The following is a 25,511-nucleotide window of genomic DNA, read 5'->3' on the forward strand; positions in this document are numbered from 1 at the left end:
GATTTCTCAAAAGACACTTTGCAGGCAAGAAGGGATTGGCAAGAAATATTCAAAGTCATGAAATGTACAGACCAACAACCAACACTACTCTGCCTACCAAAGCTATCATTTGCAATTGAAAGATAGATAAAAAGCTTCGCAGACAAAAAAAAAAACTAAAGTTCATCATCAGCAAACCCATATTATATGAGATGTTAAAGTGACTTATTTAAGAAAAAGATTAAAACTATGAATGATAAAATGGCAATAAATACATATCTGTCAACAATTGAATCTAAAAAACAAAATAAGCAAATAAGCAGAACAGAAACAGAATCATAGATACAGAGAATGTCTTGGTGGTTGCCAGATGTGAAGGTCAGAAGAATGGGCAAAAAAGGTGAAGGGATTAAGAAGCACAAATTGGTAGTTACAGAGTAGCCATGGAGAGGTATAATACAGCATAGGGAACAGAGTAGGCAAAGCACATATATGCATGACCCATGGACATGGATGAGGGAGTGGGGTGGACTGGGTGGAGGGATGAAAGGGGGAAAAATTGGCACAACTGTAATAGCATAATCAATAAAATATGATTAAAGAAAAAAGAAAAAATAGTTTGTGTCTTTAAGCGAAACGACATGTAATAAAACCAATTTTACCATAGGCTAATTTTATAAATAAGAGTTAAGTTCCTTTGGCAACATTATAATGAAAGGATGTCATTTGAGGACCTGTTGTCCTCAGTGACTAACAGAGAGAGGACACCGTGTAGTGTGGAGATGATTAACTAAGGGATGATGCATGTTCTGAAGGCATGCAATTTAAAACTTAAGAATTTATTTCTGGAGTTTCCATTTAATATTTTTGGGATACATCGATTGTAGGTAACTGAGACTGTGGGAAGCAATTTAAATCTAATATTTACCCACTGTCTACCAGGAAAGGTTGGGATCCCTTGGTTAATGTTCCCTGAACAAGAGAAAGTAATGATTACTACTAAGACAAGGGATCTGGGAGTAGTCTTGTAGGCTCTTGTAACTAAACATGCCCATAAAAGCTGGGGATGGAATTAGAAACCAATAAAAAATCTCTATCCATCTATTCAATCAACATTTACTGAGCACTTATTTTGGACAAGGCCTTGTGCTAGGATATGGGGGTATGAGGGTTCATGACACAAGACTATCCTTAAGAAGTTGATAACCTAACTTAACTATCTTTGCTCTTGTGTACTGAAACCTGCAGTGCCTTTTGCAGTTCTGCTCTGAACCTTAATAAAGTGGCAGATCGTACATGTAGCTGTCTAGCTGCTGGTGTGATTATACTGCTACTTTTCTGCAAAGGCTTTGGCAGCTGGTGGCAAGAGCCATAAATATGTTCCTACCCCCTGGATCTGCCCCTGAGAATTTATCTTAAGGAAGGATCTTAGATATGGACAAGGATTTACATACAGGGATGTTCATTGCTTTTCTAAAAAAACAGAGGATACAACCTAAACTTCTAACAATGGGAAATGGCAAAATAATTGATGATATGCCCCTATGATGGACTATTAGGTGGTTATTAGAAATGGTATTTTAAAATAACTTAATGGCATGTAGGAAAGACCAGGAGAAAGAAAGGACACAGATTTCTACACAAGGTGCTCAAAGATATCCATAATTTAGTATCTTAGGCCCTCTGTATTTTTCAAATTTTTGACAACGTGCTTCTTATAGTATTTCTACAATCAGGACTTTTGGGACTTCCCCCCCTTTATTTTAGAGACCTAATGGCAGAGAAAAAGCTAGAAAGACAATCAAAATGACCAAGATTTGGGAAACTGTTATGAGGACTGACCAAAATGAACTGAAATTCCACATGTTATGTGGCAAGAGTTGTGTGAAATGTCAGTAATATTAGCTGCAATATACTGACTGCCTACTATGTGCCAGGCACCAAGTAGGTTTATACAGAGGAAAAATAAATTATATAATTCAGTTTCCAACCTAGGTTTGTTTGGTTTCATATCCTGATACAAGCAAATTCAAAAAGGGTAATAAGCAACTCCCAGACAAATCCTATACAGGATTTTCAACATGTTTAGGGCATTGGAGGTCTGGGTTGCTGATAACATTGACAGGGCTTATGCCAGCTCGAGTGTGTCTGACTATATATTTCCCTAGAGAATCTGTTTGACATTCACAATATACTACATCTATTGCCAGAAACGATGATGCCTTATGATTTGCATTATGTGTGCACATACATACACGTATCTTCCTTTCTGACCCTCGTTGTTTACCTTGAAAGGAAGTATTTGCTTTATTGCACAAATAAAGGATATCAGGATAAACATTTGTTCAACGTACCACAGCCCATAAGACTTCCAGACATTCTGGATGTCAGTGAACCATGCCTCCCAACATACTCCCGCCCCAGCCCCCACCGTTTCGGTGTAGTACCTAATCCCAGGGATTTGGGGGTGCACTCTCATTGCGTTTAATTGTATCCCACTTTTTTCCCCCAAACCTTGCCTCTCAACCCCTGCCTGATGGACTGGCAGTGTCAAGACCCTGGCGGCCTGGCCTTGGGTCATCTTCAGCCTAGGACTCGCTGCTTGACCTTGTGCAAGTCCGTTTCCCTCCTCCCAGAGCTGCAAGGATGAATAACTGGGGCTCCACCCTGGTCATTCCTTCCTGAGGCCGCCCTGCTCCAGCATGCTTTCCTTCCAAGGCGCTCTCAGTCTGCGCCGCACCAACCTCACCTCTACGCTCCTGGCGTAGAGACCGCCTGGAGTTGCTCAGCTCACTCATTCAAGACGCTAGTTTACGCTGCGCAGGCTAGGCGGGCGCGATTCCCGAAGGCGGCCAGCGCTACGAGCGCGTGGTCATCACACAGGCCAGCACAGCCTTACGCCACTGACGCAGCGCGCCCAAGATGGCGGCGTGGTCGTCGTCGGGGGTGGTGGCAGCAAAGGGGGTGGCAACGGTGGTAGCAGCGAGGGCGGCAGCCTTAACGGCGGTGGTAGCAGCGAGGAACCTGGGACAGGGGGAATGAGGCAACTGCTGCGGATTAGTGGCGCAGCCGTCTAGCGGAGAAGCGGATCACTCTCCCTGCTTCTCTTTACTGAGCCGGGAACGCGCGTGTGCGCGTGCACGGCCGTCCGGAGCGGGCTCCTCACCCTCTACTCCCGCGACCCGCACCGCACTCCCACCCGGGCTCGGAGGATGATGAAGCTCAAGTCGAACCAGACCCGCACCTATGACGGCGACGGCTACAAGAAGCGGGCCGCATGCTTGTGTTTCCGCAGCGAGAGCGAAGAAGAGGTGAGGCGCCAGGCCGGGGGTCACCGGAGTCGGTGGCCGCCTCAGGCCGAGGCGTGGGGGCACAGCGGACCGGGGACTATGTGCTTGGGCTCCGGGCAGGACTGCTCGGCCAGGCCCGAGTGAAGTTCCGACGGAATTTCCTGAGGCGAAGAAGAGGGGGAAGGCAAAAGGATGGTGGGTGGAAGGGAAGTGGGTCTGAGCATGGCCATTCGTCATGGGCTGGGTGGAAGGAAACGCCAGCTTGCGGTCTGGTCACTTCAGAGCCGGCCACCTGTCTTCGGCCGCTGGTCTTCGGGGTAGAGCGGCCACAGGGTGGGGTGGGGTGGGGTGGGGTGCGGGGAGGTGAAGGCAGTGACTGGGGAAGAGTGGTTTTCGGTCCAGGCCTCCAGCTTGGGGTCCATGAAGGGCAGTTCCGCACTTGTCAGTCCAGCACATGTGTGCAGAGGCCGCCTTGCACGAGGCACAGGCCGCCCCTTTGTGGCAGAGAAATAGTCCACTTCATTGACAGGTTTGGGGTTTGTCCAAGGATTTATGTGTGTCTGTGAGACATGGGCGGGGGGCGGGGTGGGGGGTTTGGCAAGATTTAGGGTGTTGTGCAAAAGCCAAAGCCAGTTGTTTATAATGGGCTGGGTAGCCCTTTTGGTATAACCTGAGAAGAATGGATGTTTGACAAGATAATCTTTGAGGGTTGAAAAATTTTAATTTAATTTGGAAGGCTGAAATGGTATTTAAGATATTTGCCCTGATATTCCTCTACTGCTGTATATCAAGGCTCTTGGAGTTAAATGTGCTAGCAAAATAGAAATGCTTTCCATTAGTTTCTTTTTGCATAGGGTACTTGCAAAAAGAAAAAGAAATCTCAGCCCCTCAGAGCTGTTTCTGTGGTATAAAGGGAATTCAGAGAAGGAACGTGTTTCGTAAATCCACAAATAGCGCTTTGGAAATTTATGAGATGTCTGTGGGAACGCATTTCTCTCACGTGCATAGTAGGAAAATGGCAGTTAAACTGGAAACAATGAAGGACGGTGAAATTCAATATGTTGTAGTTTGGCATTCAGCAGTGGGCTATGGTGGATACAGAGCACCGTGTTGAAATGAGGGGAAAGTAACTTGACCCATTAGTTATGAAAAGAAGCTGTGATGAAAGAGACAGATGGATGGATTGGCAGGAGTGTTGGTCCAGAGATATTTAGGAGGAAGTGGGAATTTAAATTATAACCTGAAAAATATTAATAAAGCACTAATCGTGCTGTTGAGGGATCACGTGTGTTCCCTTTCAGCAAAACAGAAGGAAATGGGTTTTGTAATGTATACTTTGTGTCCTAGCATATGTCGTAAACACCCCCCCCCCGAAACAGATGCATTATAATAGATGCACTAAGCAGGGCCATACTGTAAATTATGTACAGTTTTAGAATACATACTTGAGTAAGTAAAGTTATTGGTGGTGATTACTGCTCCAGAGGCTTTGTTCTCTTCATTATCGTATCATATGGGATCACAGGGTGTTAACTGGGTGGAAAACTAATTAGCATAATAACATGTTCCACTGTAGTACTATGGTTAAGTCTGTGAGCATTCCAGTTATAAGTGAAAGTATATAATTTAGTTGTGTGAGTGGTGCAAGATTTTATTTGTTTTTAAAAAATCACAGGGCCCTGGCTAGTGTGGCTTAGTGAATTGAATGCTGCCTTGTGAACCAAAGGATTGCTGGTTCAGTTCCCAGTCACACCACATGTCTGGGTTGCAGGCCAGTTCCCCAGTAGGTGGCATGTGAGAGGCAGCCACACATTGATGTTTCTCTTTCCTCTTTCTCCCTTTTTCTTTCTCTAAAAAGAAATAAATAAAATATTTTTAAAAATCATACTAGAAATTGAGAATATGTGAGCATTTTTAAAACTTCTTTAAAATTTTTTAAAATTTGATTTTAAGCAGGGGGAAAGGAGAAGAGAGAGAGAGAAACATTGGTTTATTGTTCTGCTTATTTATGCATTAATTGGTTGATTCTCCTATGTGACCTAGTCTGAAATCAAAACTGCAACCTTGGTGTATCCAGATGATGCTCTGAGCAACTGAGCTACCCAGCCAGTGCAACGTGTGAGCATTATGGATAAATTGGAAACCCTTTATTGATCATAAGCGAACTAGAGATTTCATTTTCCATTTTTTGTTAAAGGTTTATTATTTACTTACATTAGTAGCATTAATGTTAATAGATTTGACTGATCACGGGTTTCCTCTGAGTTTTTTAAAATATATTTTATTGATTATGCTATCACAGTTCCATTTTTTTCCTTTCCTTTATCCTCCTCTGCTCTGTACCCCCATCCCTCCACCATTCCCCCCCACCCCCGCTTTAGTTCATGTCCATGGGTTGTACATATAAGTGCTTTGGCTTCTCCATTTCCCATACTGTTCTTAACCTCCCCCTGTCTATTTTGTACCTACCATTTAAGCTTCTTATTCCCTGTACCTTTTCTGCCACTCCCCCCCCCCACAATAACCTTCCATGTGATCTCTCCTGTTCTGTGATTCTGTTCCTGTTCTAGTTGTTTGCTTAGTTTGTTTTTGTTTGGGGCTTTTTTTTTTAAGGTTCAGTTGTTGATAGTTGTGTTTGTTGTCTTTTTACTGTTCATAGTTTTGATCTTCTCTTTTTTCTTAGATAAATCCCTTTAACATTTCATATAATAAGGGCTTGGTGATGATGAACTCCTTTAACTTGCTCTTATCTGGGAAGCACTTTATCTGCCCTTCCATTCTAAATGATAGCTTTGCTGGATAGAGTAATCTTGGATGTAGGTCCTTGCCTTTCATGACTTTGAGTACTTCTTACCAGCTCCTTGTTGTCTGCAAGGTTTCTTTTGAGAAATCAGCTGAGAGTTTAATGGGAACTCCTTTGTAGGTAACTGTCTCCTTTTCTCCTGCTGCTTTTAAGATTCTCTCCTAATCTTTAATCTTGGATAATGTAATTATAATGTGACTTGGTGTGTTCCTCCTTGGATCCAATTTCTTTGGGACTGTCTGAGCTTTCTGGACTTCCTGGAAGTCCATTTCCTTTGCCAGATTATGGAAGTTCCCCTTCATTATGTTTTCAGATAAGTTTCCAATTTCTTGCTATTCCTGTTCTCCTTCTGGCACCCCTATGATTTGGATGTTGGAACATTTGAAGTTGTCCTAGAGGTTCCTAAGCCTCTCCTCATTTTTTTGAATTCTTGTTTCTTCATTCTGTTCATGCAGTTGAATGTTTATTTCTTCTTTCTGGTCCAAATCGATGATTTGAGTCCTGGTTTCCTTTCCTTCACTGTTCCCTGTACACTTTCCTTTATTTCACTTTGCACAGCCTTCACTCTTTCCTCTAGTTTGTGACCATATTCAGCCATTTCTGTGAGCATCCTGATTATCAGTGTTTTGAACTCTGCATCTGATAGGTTGTCTGTCTCATCATTGCTTAGTTCTTTTTCTGGAGTTTTGACCTGTGTTTTCATTTGAGCTATATTTCTTTGTCTCAGCGTACCAGTCTGGATGAATGTGTCTCCTTTAACTCCTTAGTTGTCAGACTTCCATACAGTTTGATTTTCTGGCAGTTCTGATTGTTTTTGTTGTTGTTGTTGTTCGTTTGTTTTTAAATCTGTTGTTGTCCTTCTTTATGTGAGGAAGCAAAGTGTATCTACCCATGCCTCCATCTTGGCTGGAAGTTGGGTTTCCGCTACTGAATTTAAAAAAAATCTTTTTCTACTGAATTTCTTTTTGAACATTGGTTAATGAGAAGATTCATGCAAATCTTTAATTACAGATTCAGTGGATGTTACAACTAATACCTAGGAAAATCAGAATTAATAAAATGGACCCATTTCAGACCTGTTCAGTTCAATTAAATAAAAGTGTATTAAGTGTATTAAGAGCTTACTTTGGGTACAGCTCTCTCTAATGTGGGATAAACATCCCTCCCTGCCCCTAAAAGATGAGTGGTTTTCAATGGGATCCCTTAATTGGGAGAGATTTGGGGCAAGAAATCATCTCCAGGGTGCTGTTCAACTCTCTGGTTATATAATTGTGTTGGATGGGAAGAATTTGTTAGTTCCAGGAGAACTTTTATGTTCTTAATAGAAGTGCTAGAAATGGAAAGTATTAGCTGCCACATTGTGGGAATGTGAAATTCCAATTCAGTAGGACATTCAACCCATTTTTATTTTTTAATGGGCACTAGTAACTTTAATCAAGGTAAAATAGTTTAGCCGGGCCTGGGTAGCTTAGTTGGTTAGAGCATCTTCTTGATACGCCAAGGTTGCTGTTCAATCTCTGGTCAAGGCGTATACAAGGATCAGCCAATGAATGCATAAATGGATGGAACAATGAATCAGTGTTTCTCTTTTTCTTCCTCTCTACCCCCTCCTCTCTCTAAAATCAATAAATTTAGAAAAAAGTCATTTACAGAATATTATTAGCATTAACACAGTTGTAATGCCGGTATAAATAGGATCCTGATTTGTAGGTTTAATTAACCAGTATCAGGAAACATACATACAGTGTAACAAAAAAAGAGATGGAAAATATTGGCAGATAATAGACCATGAGTCAGACCTTCTAAAACATAACATAAAACATTATGTTTTATCAGCCCTAGAAAATTTATTTATAGGCCTGCTGAAATACTGATCCAGTATTTTAAGATGTGTGAACATATTCAGCAAATTTACCAACCAAGTTTGTTCGGTGTCATGTTCTGTGATACATGTCTGTTACAAAGGCAACAGACATGCAGGGAGCTTAGTCTGGTGGGAGAGATGGAAAAGCAAACAGATCCATGAAAATGAGTTCCCTTTCCTTCAAACTTCTGGATGCTTTTCCTGTTGATAAACAAGAAGTCTATAGCAGGAAAATTTCCCTACTTACAAATTTAACTTATTGTGATTTACATTTTGATAAATTAAAATCTTTAAGTTTGGGGTGTTAATGATAACTAATATTGATTACAGTACTTTGAACCTGATGTACAGTGAACATTTTCTTACCCAACAGACCGTTTTGACTCAGGTAGACAGCATAGGAAGAACTCTGAGACTGCGTTGCCATTGCTGGCCAAAGACTAGCGTCCTGGTTGGCAGGCAATGCCTTTTAGCACTTAGGTAGAAAAGATAATAAACCAAGGCAGGGAGGAGGAGGAAGACATGTCTTACCCACTAACTCAGCAGTCCTGAGCCTGTTCTATAAGATTGCCAGGCATTCTGAACAACACAAGCAAAACTGGGATAGTGAAGGAGTGGGGAGCCCTTGAAAATCTGTATGTATCCTCTCCACTAGCTGGGAAAAGGAAAACCTTGAGATAGTGTATTCATCCCAAGGCCTGGAAGGGAGAAGCAAAGGGGGTCCACAGTGCCCAAAGAAAAAGCCCATAAAACAACTTTGGTTAATCGCCTGTCTCCCCTCACATATACAAAATGAACAGAGGAGTCTAGAGTAAGATAAGGATTTGGCCTAACAGACCCCCACACATACCTACATTTGGGTAGTTATGTCTCCCTGGGGGGAAGCTGGCACCACCTTCACCAGTCAATCAATATAATTCCCTCACCCCCCATCCTGCCAACTATATAAGTCCTCAGAACAAAGGACTCACTGCTTTGGCCCTTTCTTGCCACAGGGAGTGGTTGCGGGGGCCCTGGCCAGCCAGCCTTTGGCTACCCAGGTGCTGGTCACCTGGCCTCTGGTTACCTGGTCTCTGGCCACCCTGCTCTTGGCCACCCTTGCTTTTGTTCTCCCATTAGAACTTATCACTAATAAATTTAGCCTATACACTGACAGGCTTCCTGACCTGTAATTCATTACTGCATCAGCAGGAAGAACCAGGTTTTTTGTGTTAATGTTTTAACCAACTTGGTACACTGAACACTTGCTTTTACTGTGTGAGTTATGGGTATGACATATCTCACCCATATGGCCTCCCAACCAAGCTATACTTACAGAGTCAGTTGTATTTCTGTATTTGTTCATGTTCATGGTACTTACTATAGTTATCTAGTGTAGTTAAATTTGATGTAAGCCAGTGAAATTTGAGTTTTATTAAAAAGAATGGTTTTGTGAGCGTTTCAAATCACTAAAATAAATTACTGCTCAATCATATGGAGAAATAAACTGAAAGAGATTGGAAGGCTGTCTTAAAAGTCTAGAAGGACTCTGCTCCTAAATCACTTCATGAGTGTTTTCAGGTTCTTATTTATGTCTGTTGGAAACATAGGTCATCACAATGGGTATGGCATATGAAAGAAAGACAGCTTGCAATTCAACAGTAGACCTGCCTGCACTCAAGGTAAATCTTGGACCTTCCAACAAAGATTAGCAAATAAATACACATTTATATTTTTAATCTGTCATATCTTCCAATTAATATTTTTAAAGATTTTATTTATTTTTAGAGACGGGGGAAGGGAGAGAGAAAGAGAGGGAGAGAAACATCAATGTGTGATTGCATCTCATATACACTTTACTGGGGACCTGGCCTGCAACCCAGGCATGTGCCCTGACTGGGAATTGAACCAGTGGCCCTTGGCTTCACAGTCCATCCCTCAATCCACTGAGCCACACCAGCCAGGGCCCAATTAATATTTTATCACAAACAGTATAGAAGACAAACTTGTTGAGTAAATTTTTATTTCATTGGATTGGGTTATATGACATTCATCTTTGTCATGTTATTCAACTTTGGCCCTCCTAAAGCATTTTCAGTGAAAATTTTTTCTTCTTCTCCCACTTCTTTCCATTTTTGGAGCTTCTGTGATGACAAGAAGTGAGAGACCCTAGGGGTGGGCTTGTCTGTACTCTGTACCCTCCCCAGAGTGGAGTAGGGGAATCTAACACTGGCATTTTAGACAGTTAAACTATCTAGCAGAGTAAAATATTCACTTGGAAAGGTCAGTGATACAGTCTGTATACCAGATGACATCACAGTGCCTGGGAAAGTTCAAGCTGGTCCTAAACGGTCTGTTTATACTCCAAGGGGGGAAAATTACTGATATGATTATCTCAGATTTTCCTGTGCATTAAAACTTTTTAAAAAGAAAGTACAAAAGTATCCTTAAGGGTGTTAGGTTTGTGGAGCTGTTCCATCAGGAGCCCTCCATCTGTTGGCAAGGGGCCACTGCTTCTCACTTTCTCAGATCCTTGAGCATGCTAGGTTGGATGGGAAGATGACTGACATTGAAAATCCTCAGTGAGCAGGACTCTAGTGGCCTGAGTATTTGTCAGTAAAAATGCCACAGAGGAGCAGATGGAAGGATGTCGCTGCAGAACACACCTTCCCCCCGGGCTCTGGAGAGAGGGGGGTAAGACACAGGTGGCAATCCCAGAGACAATAGCCATGATGAAGGACTTCTAGCAGATCCCAGGCTGGTTGGGCAGTTTTTTGTAGTATATCTGGATACATTGATCCAGTCATCTGACTGGACATTTCTGCTCATTTCTTTATTCTTTTCTAAAATTTTCTTTATTTATTTTGTTTGCTCCTCATTTTTCTCAGTCTTTTCCTGGAGGCGTGTGTGTGCATGCATGCTTTCTCTTGTTCCTGTCTAATAACACTGGTTAGTCAGTTAAACATTTCTTCCATTACCTCTCATTCTTCCTACTTCCTGCGATGTGAATCCTGGTCATACATACTGCAGTCTTCCTTCTTCTTTTCTACACCTTGTCCTAATCTTACTTGCTTTTGAGTGATTCCCATTTCTCAATAAAAATACAGTGTTGTATATCAATTGTGTGTGAAGCAGGCTATATTTTTCTTCATAGCTTAGTATTGTTCAAAAAGAGAGGACCCTGTTCAAGAATGCATTTGTTTGTTTATTTTTTTAGCATACTTTTTTGAGAGCCCTACTATGGACTAATCTCTGTGCGAGACCCTGGGAACACACAGATAAATAAGGCTATGTTCCCTCATAAAGCCAACCCCTCTGCCTGTTCTGCACTGTGCCCATCCCCTCTTGCCTGTCCAGTAACGTCACTCCTACAGTGGCCAGTCTCCCCTGCTTCATCACCTGTTCTTCTCTGCACTGTCATTCCTAGGCAGAAAAGCTGTAAGATTTTCTATCTGTAAAAAAATGCTCTCTTGACCTCAGATACCCTTCAGCTACCAACCCCTTTTTCTCTTTCCTTTCACAGCAAAACTTTTCTGTACTTGGTTGTCTCTACTTCTCCTCTTCCCATTTTCTCTTGAACTCATTCCAGTTAGGCATTCTTTTTCTCTGATTCTGCTGAAGCCACTATTCAAGATAATCTACAAGTTACTAAACCCAGAAACCAGTTCTTGGTCCTTACGTCACTGGATAATTCTTTCCATCTTGAAACACTTTCTTCACTTTGCTTCTAGAGCATCTCTCAAGTCCTTCTCTCCCTTTCTGGTTGCTCTTTACTATTGTTGTTTTCCTCCTCACTTTCTGATTTCTTTTCAGTGCAGTACACAAGGGCACAACTTTGACCCCCACCCCCAACATACACTTATACAGTAAGTTATCCCATGCAGTCCCATCTTTAAATACCATGTTTATACAGATTACTTTCATGCATCTATTTTTAGCCCTCACTCTCTTGAAATCAAGACTTGAATATCCTACACTGTACTTAGTATTTCCATCTGGATATCTGAGAGGCATCTCAAACTTAAAATGCCTAAACTGAATTCTTATTTCCATCCACCAAAAAACAAAACAGCAACAAAAAAACACTTCTCCCACAGTTATCAGTAAATGAAATCTCCATTCCATGCTACCAGTTGCTCAGGTTGGAAACCTCTAAGGTATCCTTAACCTCTTCCTTTCTCATGTCCACATCTTATCTGACAGCAAGTCCTGAATAACCTTCTCTCTTCAATCTCCACTGTGCTATTCTAGCCTAACCCATTATTCCCTTTCTCCTGGACTATTGCTGCCTCTTCCTAACTGGTCTCCCTGCTTCTGCCTGTACTTCCCTAGTCTTCTCTACCACAGCTGGTAGAGTCTTTTTTCAGACACAGAAGTCCGATCATGTCGCTCTGCTTCAGTGGTGTACTGTCTCAGTAAATCCAAAGTCTTCTCATGCTCTGGATGATCTGGTCCCCTGCTGTGGTACTGACCTCATCTCTTCCCCTTCTCCCTCCTACTTATTCCTCTCTTCTAGTCACACTGGCCTTTGTGTTGTTTCTTCCCCCTATTTCCTGCATGGCTCAACCCATCACTTCAGGTCTGCTTAATTTTCACCTTATCAGACAGGTGTTTAATGATCAACCTGTGGAAAATAATACCAGTCCATTGTCACTGCATGTCTCTGATGCTATTTTCCTTGGCAGCACATATCAACACCAGACATATTATGTATTTATTTATTTATTATATGTTTCCTTTAACTAGAATGCAGGCTAGTCCATGAGCATAGGAAATTTTGACTGTTTTATTCACTCCAGTATCATCAGTACTTAGAACCTAGGTGGTCATTATTATTTGTGGACTGTGTAAATGAATAAATGAACATAGTCTCTGCTTTTAAGAAGCTTACAGTCTAGTGGAAGATCTGGAAGTAGCCAAAATACATCAAATGCTAGCATATACCAATAATGTGTTGATAAACATGTTTCAGAGAATTCTCCCAGGTCTTCACGTATTTCCAGTATCTTAGTGACAGAGTGTCTGATGATTTTAAGTATCAGTGCAATAGGAGTATATGTATACTTGGTTGTAAATCTTTTCTGAATCTAATTGGATCAATCTATGATAGTACATTTTGGATTTCTTTTGGATGTTGAACTTGAAAGTTTATACCATCCTGGAGGATTTGTGTCCAGTAGTTGATATAATGTACTGATCCTCAGCCCTAGTGGTACAGTACTTTAGGGAAAAGGATTTTCATTTTGCTGATAACTTGGAACCTTTTCTTAATAAGTAAATAAATACATCAACAAACTACTATCAAGTAATATAGTGGATACTGTTTAAATGAATTGTCCATAGTGGTTCATAGCCTACAATAGAGGGGGGACCCCTAAAACAGAATTTATTTATAAAAAATTTTGTATTCTTACATGTTTAAACTTCAGTCAACTTAAAAGTTTTCTCCATTTGATGCAATACACCTATTGACACTTTTTCCCCACTGCTCAAAACAGTTTTTGAAGTGTTGATTTTGATGCCTTTTAGTGCTTCTGCCATTTTTTGTTTCACCTCTTCTACATTGGCAAAATGTTTTCCCCTGAGGACTTTTTCCATCCAGGGAAACAAACAAACAAAAAGTCGCATGGGACCAGGTCAGGTGAATAGGGAGGGTGGGATACAGGGGTTATGTAATTTTTGGTCACAAACTGCTGAGCATTCAGTACAGTGAGTGCAGGTGTACTTGTAAATCACCCATCATGAAATGGGCAAATGTGTTCAAAGGGTTCTCAGAAAAAATTCACTGAATCCAAACACAGCCTCTCACAACAGCACCAGCTGGTACACTGATACAGATGGGTTCTTAGAACATCCACCTAGCAGGGGAAGCCTGCCACTAGAAAATAATTGTGGTTTTTTAGGGGATCCCCCCTCAATGTCAAGTGTAAATTCTAGTTACTATTAGACTAGTTAATTTGAAGGTGAAGGTTGGTGAGAGATGGTCATAAAAATTTCTGTCATCATCATTTTGTTCTTTAGGTCAAAGTGAAAGAAACATGATATAAAGTTTATGGGTGCTAAGTCATGAAGCATTTGATTTATGGTGGTTAGTATATGAAATAGAACAAAGGAATCATCATAGGCAAAAAAGATAATGTGAAAAAAGAAAAAAAAATTGAATTAGGAAATAGAGCCATCAAACCTAAAATTTTGTAAAAAAAAACATTCACACCGAAAGTCTTTCTTTTTTGGTTTTTGTTTCCTATCCTCACCCAAGGACATTTTTTTCATTGCTTTTAGAGAGAGAGGAAGGGGAAGAGAGACATTGATGCGAGAAAGAAGCATCAATCAGTTGCTTCCCGTATACACCGGACTGGGGAATGTACATGTCCAGACCAGGGGTAAAACCCCCAACCGAGGCATGTGCCCTGACTGGGAATTGAACCTGCAACCTTTTAGTTACATGCAGGGGTGTCCAGCCTGCGGGCCACATGCGTCCCAGGATAGCTATGAATGCAGCCTAACACAAAATCATAAATTTACTTAAAGCCTTTTTTTTTTTCTTTTGCTCATTAGTTTTCATTAGTGTTTGTGTATTTAATGTGTGGCCCAAGACAACTCTTCTTCCAGTGCAGCCCAGAGACACTAAAAAGTTGGACAGTCCTGGTCACAGGATTACATTCCAACTGATCTATACCAGCCAGGGCTAAGTCAGCTTTCTGAGTAAAATCATTTCAACACCCAATGAAACTTACTTGAATCCAGTGTCAGAATTTCTGCCCTAAGGTAACATGGAAGCTGCTTGAGAATGTTCATATCTTTTTCCCACCTTTCCTGAGTCTTTACTTTCTGAAACCCCTTGAATAGGGCAAAATGTTCATTCTTGTATTTATTCATTTACTTACTTATTTTTTCTGCAAACTTGTATTGAGTGCCTATTTTCAGGCCATACACTTTTCTGGGACACAGTGATGAACAAGGCAGGATGGAAGCCTTCATTCTTGTGGAGCATTTGATAGGAATGCAAGGAGACAGTAAATGAGCAAAAATATAAGTGAACTTGATTTTAGACAGCAGTGGGTGCTGGGCAGGAAATAAATGTGTGATATGATTGTGGGCTGTGGTGGGGTGGTTGGCAAATTTTGATTGGGTGAACCCAAATGGAAAGACAGGTGAAGAGCAATTACAGAAGCACCAAGTGGGGAATGAGCTTGGCAAGAAGGAAGAAGAGGAAACTGGCTGGTGTAGCTGGAGGGCAGAGTGAGGGAGAGTGGTGGGAGATCTTAGAGAGGTGGGAGGGAACCAGATCCTGTGTGGGGCCTTGTTAACCTAATACTTTTCTTGATTCTCCATTAGTCTGGCCTGTCTCAATCACTTAAAGCAAGGCAGCAAAGAAACCAGTAACATATTATGAAAGGACCTTTTTTCCTTTGAATGTAAAGCAAGGATGTCCAACCTGCAGCCTGGAGACTGCATTCAGCCCAGAATGGCTATGAATGCGGCCCAACACAAAATCATAACTTTACTTACACATTACGAGATGTTCTTGTGATTATGTGTCGCATTGTATTTAGTGAATGGCTCAAGAGAACTCTTCTTCTAGTGTGGCCCAGAGACACCAAAAGGTTGGACACCCCTGAAAGGGTAGAAGTGCATGTAATGATGGGAGTTTATTAGAAAAAGCTGTTTAATGTACAGGTGGAGATAAAGTACTATGATCTTTAAAATTTTTTTAATATATTTTATTGATTATGCTTTATACTTGTTCCATTTTTTTTCTCCCCTCCACCCTGCACCTTGCCTCCCACAGGCATTCTCCCACTTAGTTCATGTCCATGGGTCATACATATAAGTTCTTTGGCGTCTCCATTTCCTATACTTAACCTCCCCTCCCCCTGTCTATTTTGTACTTGCCATTTATGTTTCTTATTCCCTGTACTTTTCCCCAATCCCACCCTCCCCCTTCCCAGCTGATAACCCTCCACATGATCTCCATTTCTGTGATTTTGTTCCTTTTCTAGCTGTTTGCTTAGTTTGTTTTTGGTTTTGGTTTTAGGTTCAGTTGTTGATAGTTGTGAGTTTGTCATCATTTTACTGTTCATATTTTTGATCATTTTATTTTTCTTAGATAAGTCAGTCCCTTTACATTGCATATAATGAGGGCTTAGTGATGATGAACTCCTTTAAATTGACCTTATCTGGGAAGTACTTTATTTGCCCTTCCATTCTAAATGATAGATTTGCTGGATAGAGTAATCTGGGATGTAGGTCCTTACCTTTCATGACTTGGAATACTTCTTCCCAGCCTCTTCTTGCCTTTTGAGAAATCAGCTGAGAATCTAATGGGAACTCCTTTGTAGGTAACTTGCCGGGGTCCATCCAGCCTCGGCAGGTGTCTGGGTCCCCGAAGGAGGAACGGCTCAGGCGAAACGAGACACCGGGTGAGGTGCTGGAGGACAGCCAGGCTCTCTAGACCTGACTGACTCACCGAGAAAAATCAATCTTTATTTTTATAGGGGAGGTTATATAATATTCAATACATAGTGTGATTATTAAAACAAAAACAGTTACCACAGAAATAACTTCTAAAAACACAGAAGGTTTTACAGATCAATCATGTTAAACAAAGAAATAACCAAAAAGTACAAGAAGTCCCACAGATCAACCATATTAAACAAAGGTTATTTTGACCAAGAGGGTCATTAATCAGATAGCCAACGAAGCTTTATGAGCACAAACTTTCAAATGCTGATTATAATTAAATATCTACTAAATTTCTATAAATTGGTCTAAATCAAAGGGGTACAAGGAGTGATTTAAAAATTAGTTATTATTTATAGAAATTAGATTATCTAAATTAAATAAATGATTTTTTACCTAGATTTATTAACTACATAGCTGGGGGGGCTATATTATGTTTCCATGTTCTAAGATTATTATATTTAAATTAAAACTTCTTCCTCCTCAGTTTACCTGGTCCCATCAATAACCGCTGCTTCCCAGGGCATGGGAAAGGCAGTGGTTCTAATAAATCTTGAGCTTTTGAATGGTGACTCCCTAGCCATTCCTAGCAATGGCCTCCTTCAGCGTTCTGGCAGTTGGTCTGCCCATAGTTTAATTTTGTCCTTAACTTCCCAGGTGAGGGAAACAGGCAACATTAGGGTTGCTAGGGGTCTCTAGTTAGTGGTCAGCAAGTCATTTCACGCAGAATCAGAGGCATCGTGCAGAGTTTTTGTTATAAAGCACAGGTATGCAAAAACCTCACCACCTGATGCTAATAGGAACAAGCATACGGGAAGAGATAGACAGGATACCCGGCCACAGCTGCTTCTGCTGTGCAGACCTGTCTCATCCGTCCCGACTGTGTCAAGGGTCGGCTGTTGGATGGCCTCCAACAGTAACTGTCTCCTTTTCTCTTGCTGCTTTTAAGATTCTCTCCTTATCTTTAATCTTGAGTAATGTAGTGATGATGTGCCTTGGTGTGTGCTTCCTTAGGTCCAGCTTCTTTGGGACTCTGAGCTTCCTGGACTTCTTGGAAGTCTATTTCCTTCTTCACAGATTGAGGACGTTTTCCTTTATTATTTGTTCAGATAAGCTTCCAAATTCTTGCTCTTCCTGTTCTCCTCTGGCACCCCTGTGATTCAGATGTTGGAACATTTAAAGATGTCCTAGAGGTTCCTAAGCCTCTCCTCATTTTTTCTGAATTCTTGTTTCTTCATTCTGTTCTGGTTGAATGTTTATTTCTTCCTTCTGTTCCAAATTGTTAATTTGAGTCCAGGTTTCCCTCCTGTCACTGTTGTTTCCTGTACATTTTCCTTTATTTCACTTTGCATTCATTCTTTAGCCTTTACTCTTTCCTCTATTTTGTGACCATACTCAGCCATTTCTGTGAGCATCCTGATTATCAGTGTTTTGAACTGTGCATCTATAGGTTGTCTGTTTCCTCATTGCTTAGTTCTTTTTCTGGAGTTTTGACCTGTTCTTTCATTTGGGCCATCTTTCTTTGTCTCAGGGCACCTGTTATGTAGTAAGGGGTGGAGCCTTAGGTATTCACCAGGGCAGGGCTACTCAGAGGTGTTGTGACGCTCTATGTGGAGGGGAGGGGTCCAAGAGGGAGCAGTGCTGCTTGCTCGGCTCTTGGTTGGCATTCAGTCACTTCCCCGGATACCCACAAGCAAATTGGGCCCTTCTGGTGCTGATTCCCAGGTGCTTGGGTTTGTGTACATTCTAGGAACCTGTGGGCCTCTCCAATGAACTCTCCTATGAGGCTGGGAGTCTCTCCCACCGCCCCAAGCCCCCTAGGTTTTTTCAGTCAGAGGCTTTGAGGCTTTCTTTTCCTGTGCTGGAACCCTGGATTGCGTGGTCTGTCTTGTTCCCCAGTTGTTCCTCTTGGTTTATCCGCATGCAAATGTGGGACTTCCAAGTCCTCCAGCTACTACCTCGCCTGCCCCAGTCCTCTAGCTGCCATGTCGCTACAAGTCCTCTCTACCCCAGTTGCCCTTCTCTGCCCCTCCTACAGGTCTGGATGAATGTTTCTTCTTTAACTGCTTGGTTGTAAGGCTTCCATACAGTTCGGTTTTCTGGCAGTTCTGGTTATTTTTTTGTTTTTAAATTTGTTGTTATCCTTCTTTTGGTTGTGCAAGGAGGCAATGTATATCTACTTATGCCTCCATCTTGGCAAAAAAAGTTTGGCTCTTTCTTTTTTTTAATTTTTAAAAAAGATTTTATTTATTTTTAGAAAGAAGGGCAGGAAGGGAGAAAGAGAGGAAGAGAAACATTGGCGTGGGAGAGAAACATTGATTGGCTACCTCTTGCAACTCCCCTAACCGGGAACATGGCCCACAACACAGGCATGTGCCCCAACCAGGAATCTGCCAGCCTCCTTTTGCTTTGCGGGATGATGCCCAACCAACTGAGCCACACCAGTCCAGGTAGTACTGTGAAAGGATCCAAAGAAAAGCTCCTAAAGTTTTGTACTCTTATTAGGGTAGTTTAGTCAGAAAGACTAGTTGGAATAGGTAATATATGCACATAATACAAAAAGCAAAAGGTACAAAGGATACAAAGTGAAAGGTAAATTTCCTTCCAACACATCTTCTCTAGCCACCCAATTCCTATTCACTGGATTTGCCCTGTCCTCCCCTTTCAGAGATTGTGTTTGTGTGTGTGTGTTTAACAGGTAGTTTATTTATAAAAGTTAATACTGCCATGCATTGCAAGTAAAATATTGGGGACTTTTTTTTTTGTTTAATAGAACAAAGGTATGCCTGTTTTTCCTAGAAATGTACTTGAACTGGGGCACTTAAGTACCTGTAGTTTTTCGACATTTACCTAGTTTTACTGAGGTTTGGCTACCTTAAGTGCCAGGGATCCTTCTAGAGTGGGGAATTGCTGGAAATATAGCACTGTGTATGTGTAGGATCAGTTATTGTAAGGCTGAAAATTTGTTGGTGGTGGGCTGTGTGTGTCAGGAGAGTGCTATTATGTAGAAGGTACTTGCCTAACTAAGGCAAGTAGCCCCTGGAAAATGCTCAGCAGTTATCTAGGTTAGACTGGATTTGCTGATTTCTAACTGGTCTCATTGTTTAGATACTCAGAGTCCACCTTTTATGTCAGAGTACCTTCTTTTTCAAGGTAATGTATGTGCCTAAACCTTATAGGAAGCTGTTTACTTTATTCGTGTGCCTTTGCATCCAGCTGTGGAATGGGGGCCCGTGGAATCCTGAGTGGGATTGTGGCTTTTCATCTCCTCCTGAGGCAGACCATGCCTTAAAATAAACTTCTTTCCTATCTCTTCCTACCAGTCCTCCCAAAATGCCAGAGCTGGGTATGGGAAAATTTGACTAAAAAAAAATCATCAGAGTGCAACCTCCCTATTTATTTCCAGACAGAAAAAAATTACTAGAATGATACACCTATATTCAAATGTGAGCACCAAAAGTACTTATACTTACATGAGTATTTTTTTTCTTTTTCTTTTTTGGCTTTTTTATAATTTAAATTGTGTGCTGCTGCTGCTTTCTTAGTGGAATTAATTAAAAATAGACTGTTTCTGCAAATCTGGTAATGTATTTGAGATAGGGTGCAATTGTGCCTTTTGTGTGATTTATCCAAATATACTTTAACAATTCTTAGACAGTTTAGGATGCTTTTTAACTCATTTTCAAAATGGAAAATTAATAAACTTGAGTGTCATAAAAGATCTTATGTTGGTGTATTTTGTGAGCACTTCTGAAAGGAAATAGAGAGATTGAGTTTCTACTCCATGTAAAAAATTATTACAAAATAAAAATTTAAATTTAAAGCAAGTAGAAACCTGTTTATAAAGAGGAGATAAGAATATTATAAACATTAAAAAATCCCTTAACAGACTTTCTTTGTATATAGTTAGTTGACCTCCTCATTCATAAAACAGTGAAGTCCTTTTAGAAAACTGCTTGGCCCTGACTGGTGGGCCAAGTCGCTTAGTGGTTTGGGCATCGTCCCACAAACCTGAAGATCAGTGGTTCGATTCCTGGTCAGGACCAGGTCCCTGGTTAGGGGCCTGTGAAGGGCAACAAATTGATGTTTCTATCACACATGGATGTTTTTGTCCCTCTCTTTCTCTATCAAAATAAATAAACTTTTTTGAAGAACTGCTTAGAAAATCTTTTGTGTGAGTCTTTTTTTATATATACTTTTCTGATGTGTTTTATAAGAGCAGTTTAGCAATGATGAACAGAAATGGATGTGAACTAGGACATCCAGTGCTTCTGTTGTATTTCTATTAAAAGGAGGAAGAATAGTGACTTTTTTCTTTGAATATTTAAGAATCGTAATAAAATGTGCTTTAAGAAAAGTTATGCGCTTTCATATAGCACTTTTTATATGTGAGTACCTTGAACTAATATATTTTAAATAATTGGAACTTTGATTGTTTAGTGTTTTCATTTGCTTCCTCTTTGCAGAAATGACTTGTTTGCTGCTTGGATCCAGTCATTTACTAAATGTTCTGAGCCCTACTCTGCTTTTCCATCTATCACCATGGTGCTGATTTCTTCCCAGGAGGTTTCCCAGTTTTGGTAGAATAAGACAAAACTTATAGATTTTATTGGTAAAATGAGTTGGAAAAATAATCCAGTGTTTCTGTGTGTAATAATTGTGTTTCTATGGTGTTTTCATAGATTCAGCAACTATTAACAAGGAGCTAACTTAGGGTCATCCTTCTGCCAAGCACTGACGAGTGATTTTTCTTTCAAAAAGGAATTAATTTTTTATTACAAAAGTAATAGTTGTATCTGTAAAAAATACTTTGAACTGAGGAGCTTAAAATGTATAAACTGCAGATTCTGAGCTCTTGAGGAGCTCTAAACTGTGGGAAAGATGCAGTTGAGAGTGTGAAATGATTAGAGAATTGATGGAGAAGTCTATGGAGATGAGCTGGAGAGTCAGGGACAGTTTTTTTGGAGCACAGAGCCACATCTGGATGTCTTGGTTGGATTTGGGGTATTCCAGGTGGAAGACATTGGCCCAGGCAGGCAATGGAAAGTCAGAGGCCTGGATGTGTATAGCCTTTGGAAGCCTGTTTGTCCTACAGTGTTGTGAGGATCACAAACTAATGGCTTATGGCTGTGTTTGGACTGCAAGATGATTAAATAATTTTAAAAAATTATTTGCCAACATTTTTAATATTGAAAATTTTTTCTTTTTAAAAATTAATTTGTTTTGACAGTATTACAGATGCCCCTCCCTTTGCCCACTTCCACCCATCCCTCACCCTACACTGTTGTCTGTGTCTATGAATTATGCATATATGTTCTTTGGCTGATCCCTTCACCTTCTCTCACCTCTCCTCTGACAGCCATCAGCCTGTTCCATGTATGCATTCCTCTGTTAATATTTAATATTGAACATTTTCAATAAGAAACCTGGTCTTTAGAATTCACTTGAAAAATCAGAAGATCTGGCAGCGCTGGGCCAACAGTCCTACATAATGACCAGCCAGAGCTGAGTGGTGGCTGCCCTTTGCACTATTCACGCCTCCTTAGTTGGCCATAGTCCTTACACTCCCTGTGGAGATTCCAAGGCTCAGTGTCAGCTGCTGTTTATTGTGGTGGCTGAGTTGTTACTGCCTTTGTAAAGGTAGAACTAAGAGGAAAGTCAGATATTTCTTGTACCCTTTCAGATTTCTCTCAAAAGTTGGAAGATGGAAGATAAAAAGGGCAACATGTTTCAAGAAAAATGGGAGAGCATTTATTTCTTTCTGGAGATGGAAAATATTCTTACCTCTTTATTTTGTAATCATGATGTGTTTATGTCAGGACAGTCTGACTGACTTCACATACTTATGCCCCCTACCCAGGCCCCATAGAGTGACATTTGAGTTTCGGTGTCTTTAGTCATCAAGAGCTTAGACCTTGGAGTCAGACAGATCTGGCTCTTAACACTAACTAGCCTGGTGATCTTGAGCATATTATATCTTTTTGCCTCATTTTCTCACTTGTAAAATGGAGACAATAATAGTCCCTTCCTATTTCATGGTACTGTGGGAGAGTTAAGTGAAATCACTTCAAGTATAGAACACAGTCCATTGCCTGATTTGTGTAAACATTTAATGTCAGCTGTGTAATTACCGAGCTAAGAAAAAGGCCATTTCTTATTTTATTCTTGTTTCTTCTGTTACAGTTATCCCAATTTTTCCCCCTTTCTCTCCTCCACCCAGTCTACCCTCTGCTTCCCCAGTCAATCCCCACACTGTTGTCCATGTCAGTGGGTCATTCATACATGTTCTTTAGTCCCTTCCCCTTCCTTCCACCATTTTCCCCCTCCCCTCTGGCAGCTGTCAGTCTGTTCTGTGTTTCCATGTCTCTAGTTCTGTTTTGCTCATTAGTTTATTTTGTTCTCTCATAAGTGAGATCATATGGTATTTGTCTTTTACCAACTTGTTTATTTCACTTAGCATAATAGTCTCCAGTTCCATCCATGCTGTTGCAAAAGGTAAGAATTCCTCCTTCTTTCTGTTGCATAGTAGTCCATTGTGTAAATGTACCACAGCTATTGTATCCACTCATCTACTGATTGGCCCTTAGGCTGTTTCCAACACTACTGTAAATAGTACTGCTGTAAACATAGGGGTGCATAAGTTCCTTTGAATGGGTATTTCAGGAATCTTAAGGTATATTCCCAGCAATGGAATCACTGGGTCAAAATACAGTTCCATTTTTAATTTTTTTGAGGAAATTCTATACTATTTTCCACAGTGGCTGTACCAGTCTGTATTTCTACCAACACTGCACTGGGTTTCCATTTTCTCCACAACCCTGCCAGCACTTGCTTGTTGATTTGTTTATGATAGCCATTCTGACATGTATGAAATGATAGCTCATTATGGTTTTAATTTGCATCTCTCTGATGACTGGAGATGTTGAGCATTTTTTCATATGTCTCTGGGCCATCTGTATGCCCTCCTTGGAGAAGTGTCTATTCAGGTCCTTTGTGCATTTTTTAATTGGATTGTTTGTCTTCCTGATGTTGAGTTGTAGGAGTTCTTCATATATTTTGGAGATCAAACTATTGTCCAACATTTGACTGGCAAATATGTTCTCCCAAACAGTCCATTCCTTTTTCATTGTGATGATGGTTTCTTTGGCTATGCAGAAACTTTTTAATTTGATGTCCCATTTGTTTATTTTTTCCTTTATTTCCCTTGCCCTAGGAGATACAGTGGCAAAAAATATTGCAGAAAAAGGCAAATTTCTAGCTTCTTGTGCCGTAGGCACTGAGTTCTGTTCAACGAACAATACGGATAGAGCCCTGATTTCATGTTGCCTATAGTGTGGAGGTAGAGAAAGATGACTAAGCCAGCAATTAGAGTATGGTATGATACTTAAAGTGGGAGATCTTAAAATAGAGTAGTTTAATGATTCTCTGTTTTCATCTTTTATGCCATTTCCATGTTAGGAGAGGTACTAGACAGGCAGAGTACTGGTGATGGTGGGCCTTGTTCATAGGAGCATGGCATTGTAAGTGGTGCATGATCTTTCCTCTTCCTCCTTGAGATCACATAATTGATGGAGCACCTCCCATCAAGGAGGCAGATGACCAAGGCTGGCAGGAAAAAGGGAAGAGAAGCCTTTCTCAGGGTAAAGAAAGCTCTGTCCTCTGCCTGCCTCCCACCTCTGCCCCCCAGTCTGTGCTGGGAGAGGAGAAATTAAGAGGCTCTAAACTAAACCAATGTTTGGAAGAGTGATAAAGGATAAAGACACTTCTCATCCACAAGAATTTGAAAACCAGAAGGCTAGCAGAGAACCCTATTGGTTTTGAACCTGGGAGCTGCTACTGGGAAAAGGAAAACCCTTCACATTTTAATATATTTTTTATTTCATGATAGTAATTCTACATACTATTAAAAATTAGTACTTTATTTCATGTCTAAGAAATTATTTTTAAAAAGTTTTGTTGTTCAATTGATTTTAGAGAGTGAATGGAAGGTGGGGGGCTGGGGGCAGAAAGAGAGAGGGAAACATAGATCTGTTGTTCCACTCAGTTAGGTATTAATTGTTTGACTGTTCTGTGTGTCCTGACAGAGGACCGAACCTGCAACCTCAGTGCATGGGGACAATGCTCTAACCAACTGAGCTACCCATCCAGGGCTTTAAGAAATTACTTGAAATGCATTTTAAAAATCTGATTTATTTTAACAACTTGTATTTTATTATTTAAAATCTCTGTGGGTTGCTTTATAATAAAACTTTTTTAAACTAGAAATACAGTGTTGTGGGAGAAAAAGAGGGGAGATGAATTCTTCTTGGGTGTGACAAGGTGTGTGACTGGGAAGGACTTGGCAGAAGATTTAATGAAAAGACTTGGGGGAGAGTGTGGTGTGGTCAGACTGGCAGAAGAGGCCAAGGGCAAGTTAAGGCAATAGCATATACAGTGGAGTCTCTGGAGAAGACTGTGGTGCAGGGATTTGTATTTGTATGTAAGTGTATTGAATTTTTCTGGCAGAAAATTACAGAACATAGAATAAATATTTCTAAGAGTTATGTGAATAATTTGGGAGTAGGTGTATCTTTAGGGAAAGAGAAGTATTTATTATTTCTAGGGTCTCTGGCCATCTCCTCCTTCTGAGAGCAGTCTCTCTGTTTTGAGACAGCCCCTCTTGGAGAGGAGGAAAGGCTCACCCACCACCCCAGAACAGAATGGGCAGATGGGGTAGCTCCCTTCTCCGGTGTGCCTTTTTGGGTGCAGGACTCAAGTTTCCCTAGATGGCTGGGTGGAGGGTGAGGAGAGAACAGTGGCTCTTTCCTGACCAGATGTTCATGCTCTAGACCCAGGCTGTGGTTTTGCTACCAGCTCTGGAGTGCCCATGGCCCTGTAGACTTCCACTCCAGTTTTCTGATCCTTTGATACTTCTTTTAGTACATTTCTTTTGGCTACAGAAAACCAGACTTAGTTTTCTAAGTCAAAAACCTTGGTTTGATATATACCCTGGGTAGTTTTATAGGTAACTTCCTCACTAACCCACTGCACTAGAAGAAATGTGTATGTGTTGAGATTTATTTATTTATTTGTGGGGGAGCTTTTTAATTTTATATATGGAGCAGACTTTAACATTTTTTTCCGTGTGTGTGTG

At 40.8% G+C, this 25,511-nt stretch overlaps 1 protein-coding gene across 1 annotated transcript in view; it reads left to right on the forward strand.

Annotated features, from left to right (window-relative positions):
* Nucleotides 1–2,882: 2,882 nt before the first annotated feature.
* LOC123816046 (diphosphoinositol polyphosphate phosphohydrolase 1) overlaps nt 2,883–25,511 on the forward strand; it is a 116,450-nt gene continuing 93,821 nt past the window's right edge. The window contains exon 1 of the mRNA XM_045834772.1: nt 2,883–3,290. Coding sequence (XP_045690728.1) covers nt 3,192–3,290 — 99 coding nt within the window. The 5' untranslated portion in view covers nt 2,883–3,191. The remainder of the gene's footprint in view (nt 3,291–25,511) is intronic.

Source organism: Phyllostomus hastatus, unplaced genomic scaffold (assembly GCF_019186645.2).
Source record: "Phyllostomus hastatus isolate PE091 unplaced genomic scaffold, TTU_PhHast_1.1 phas_contig_1048, whole genome shotgun sequence".
NCBI lineage: Eukaryota > Metazoa > Chordata > Mammalia > Chiroptera > Phyllostomidae > Phyllostomus > Phyllostomus hastatus.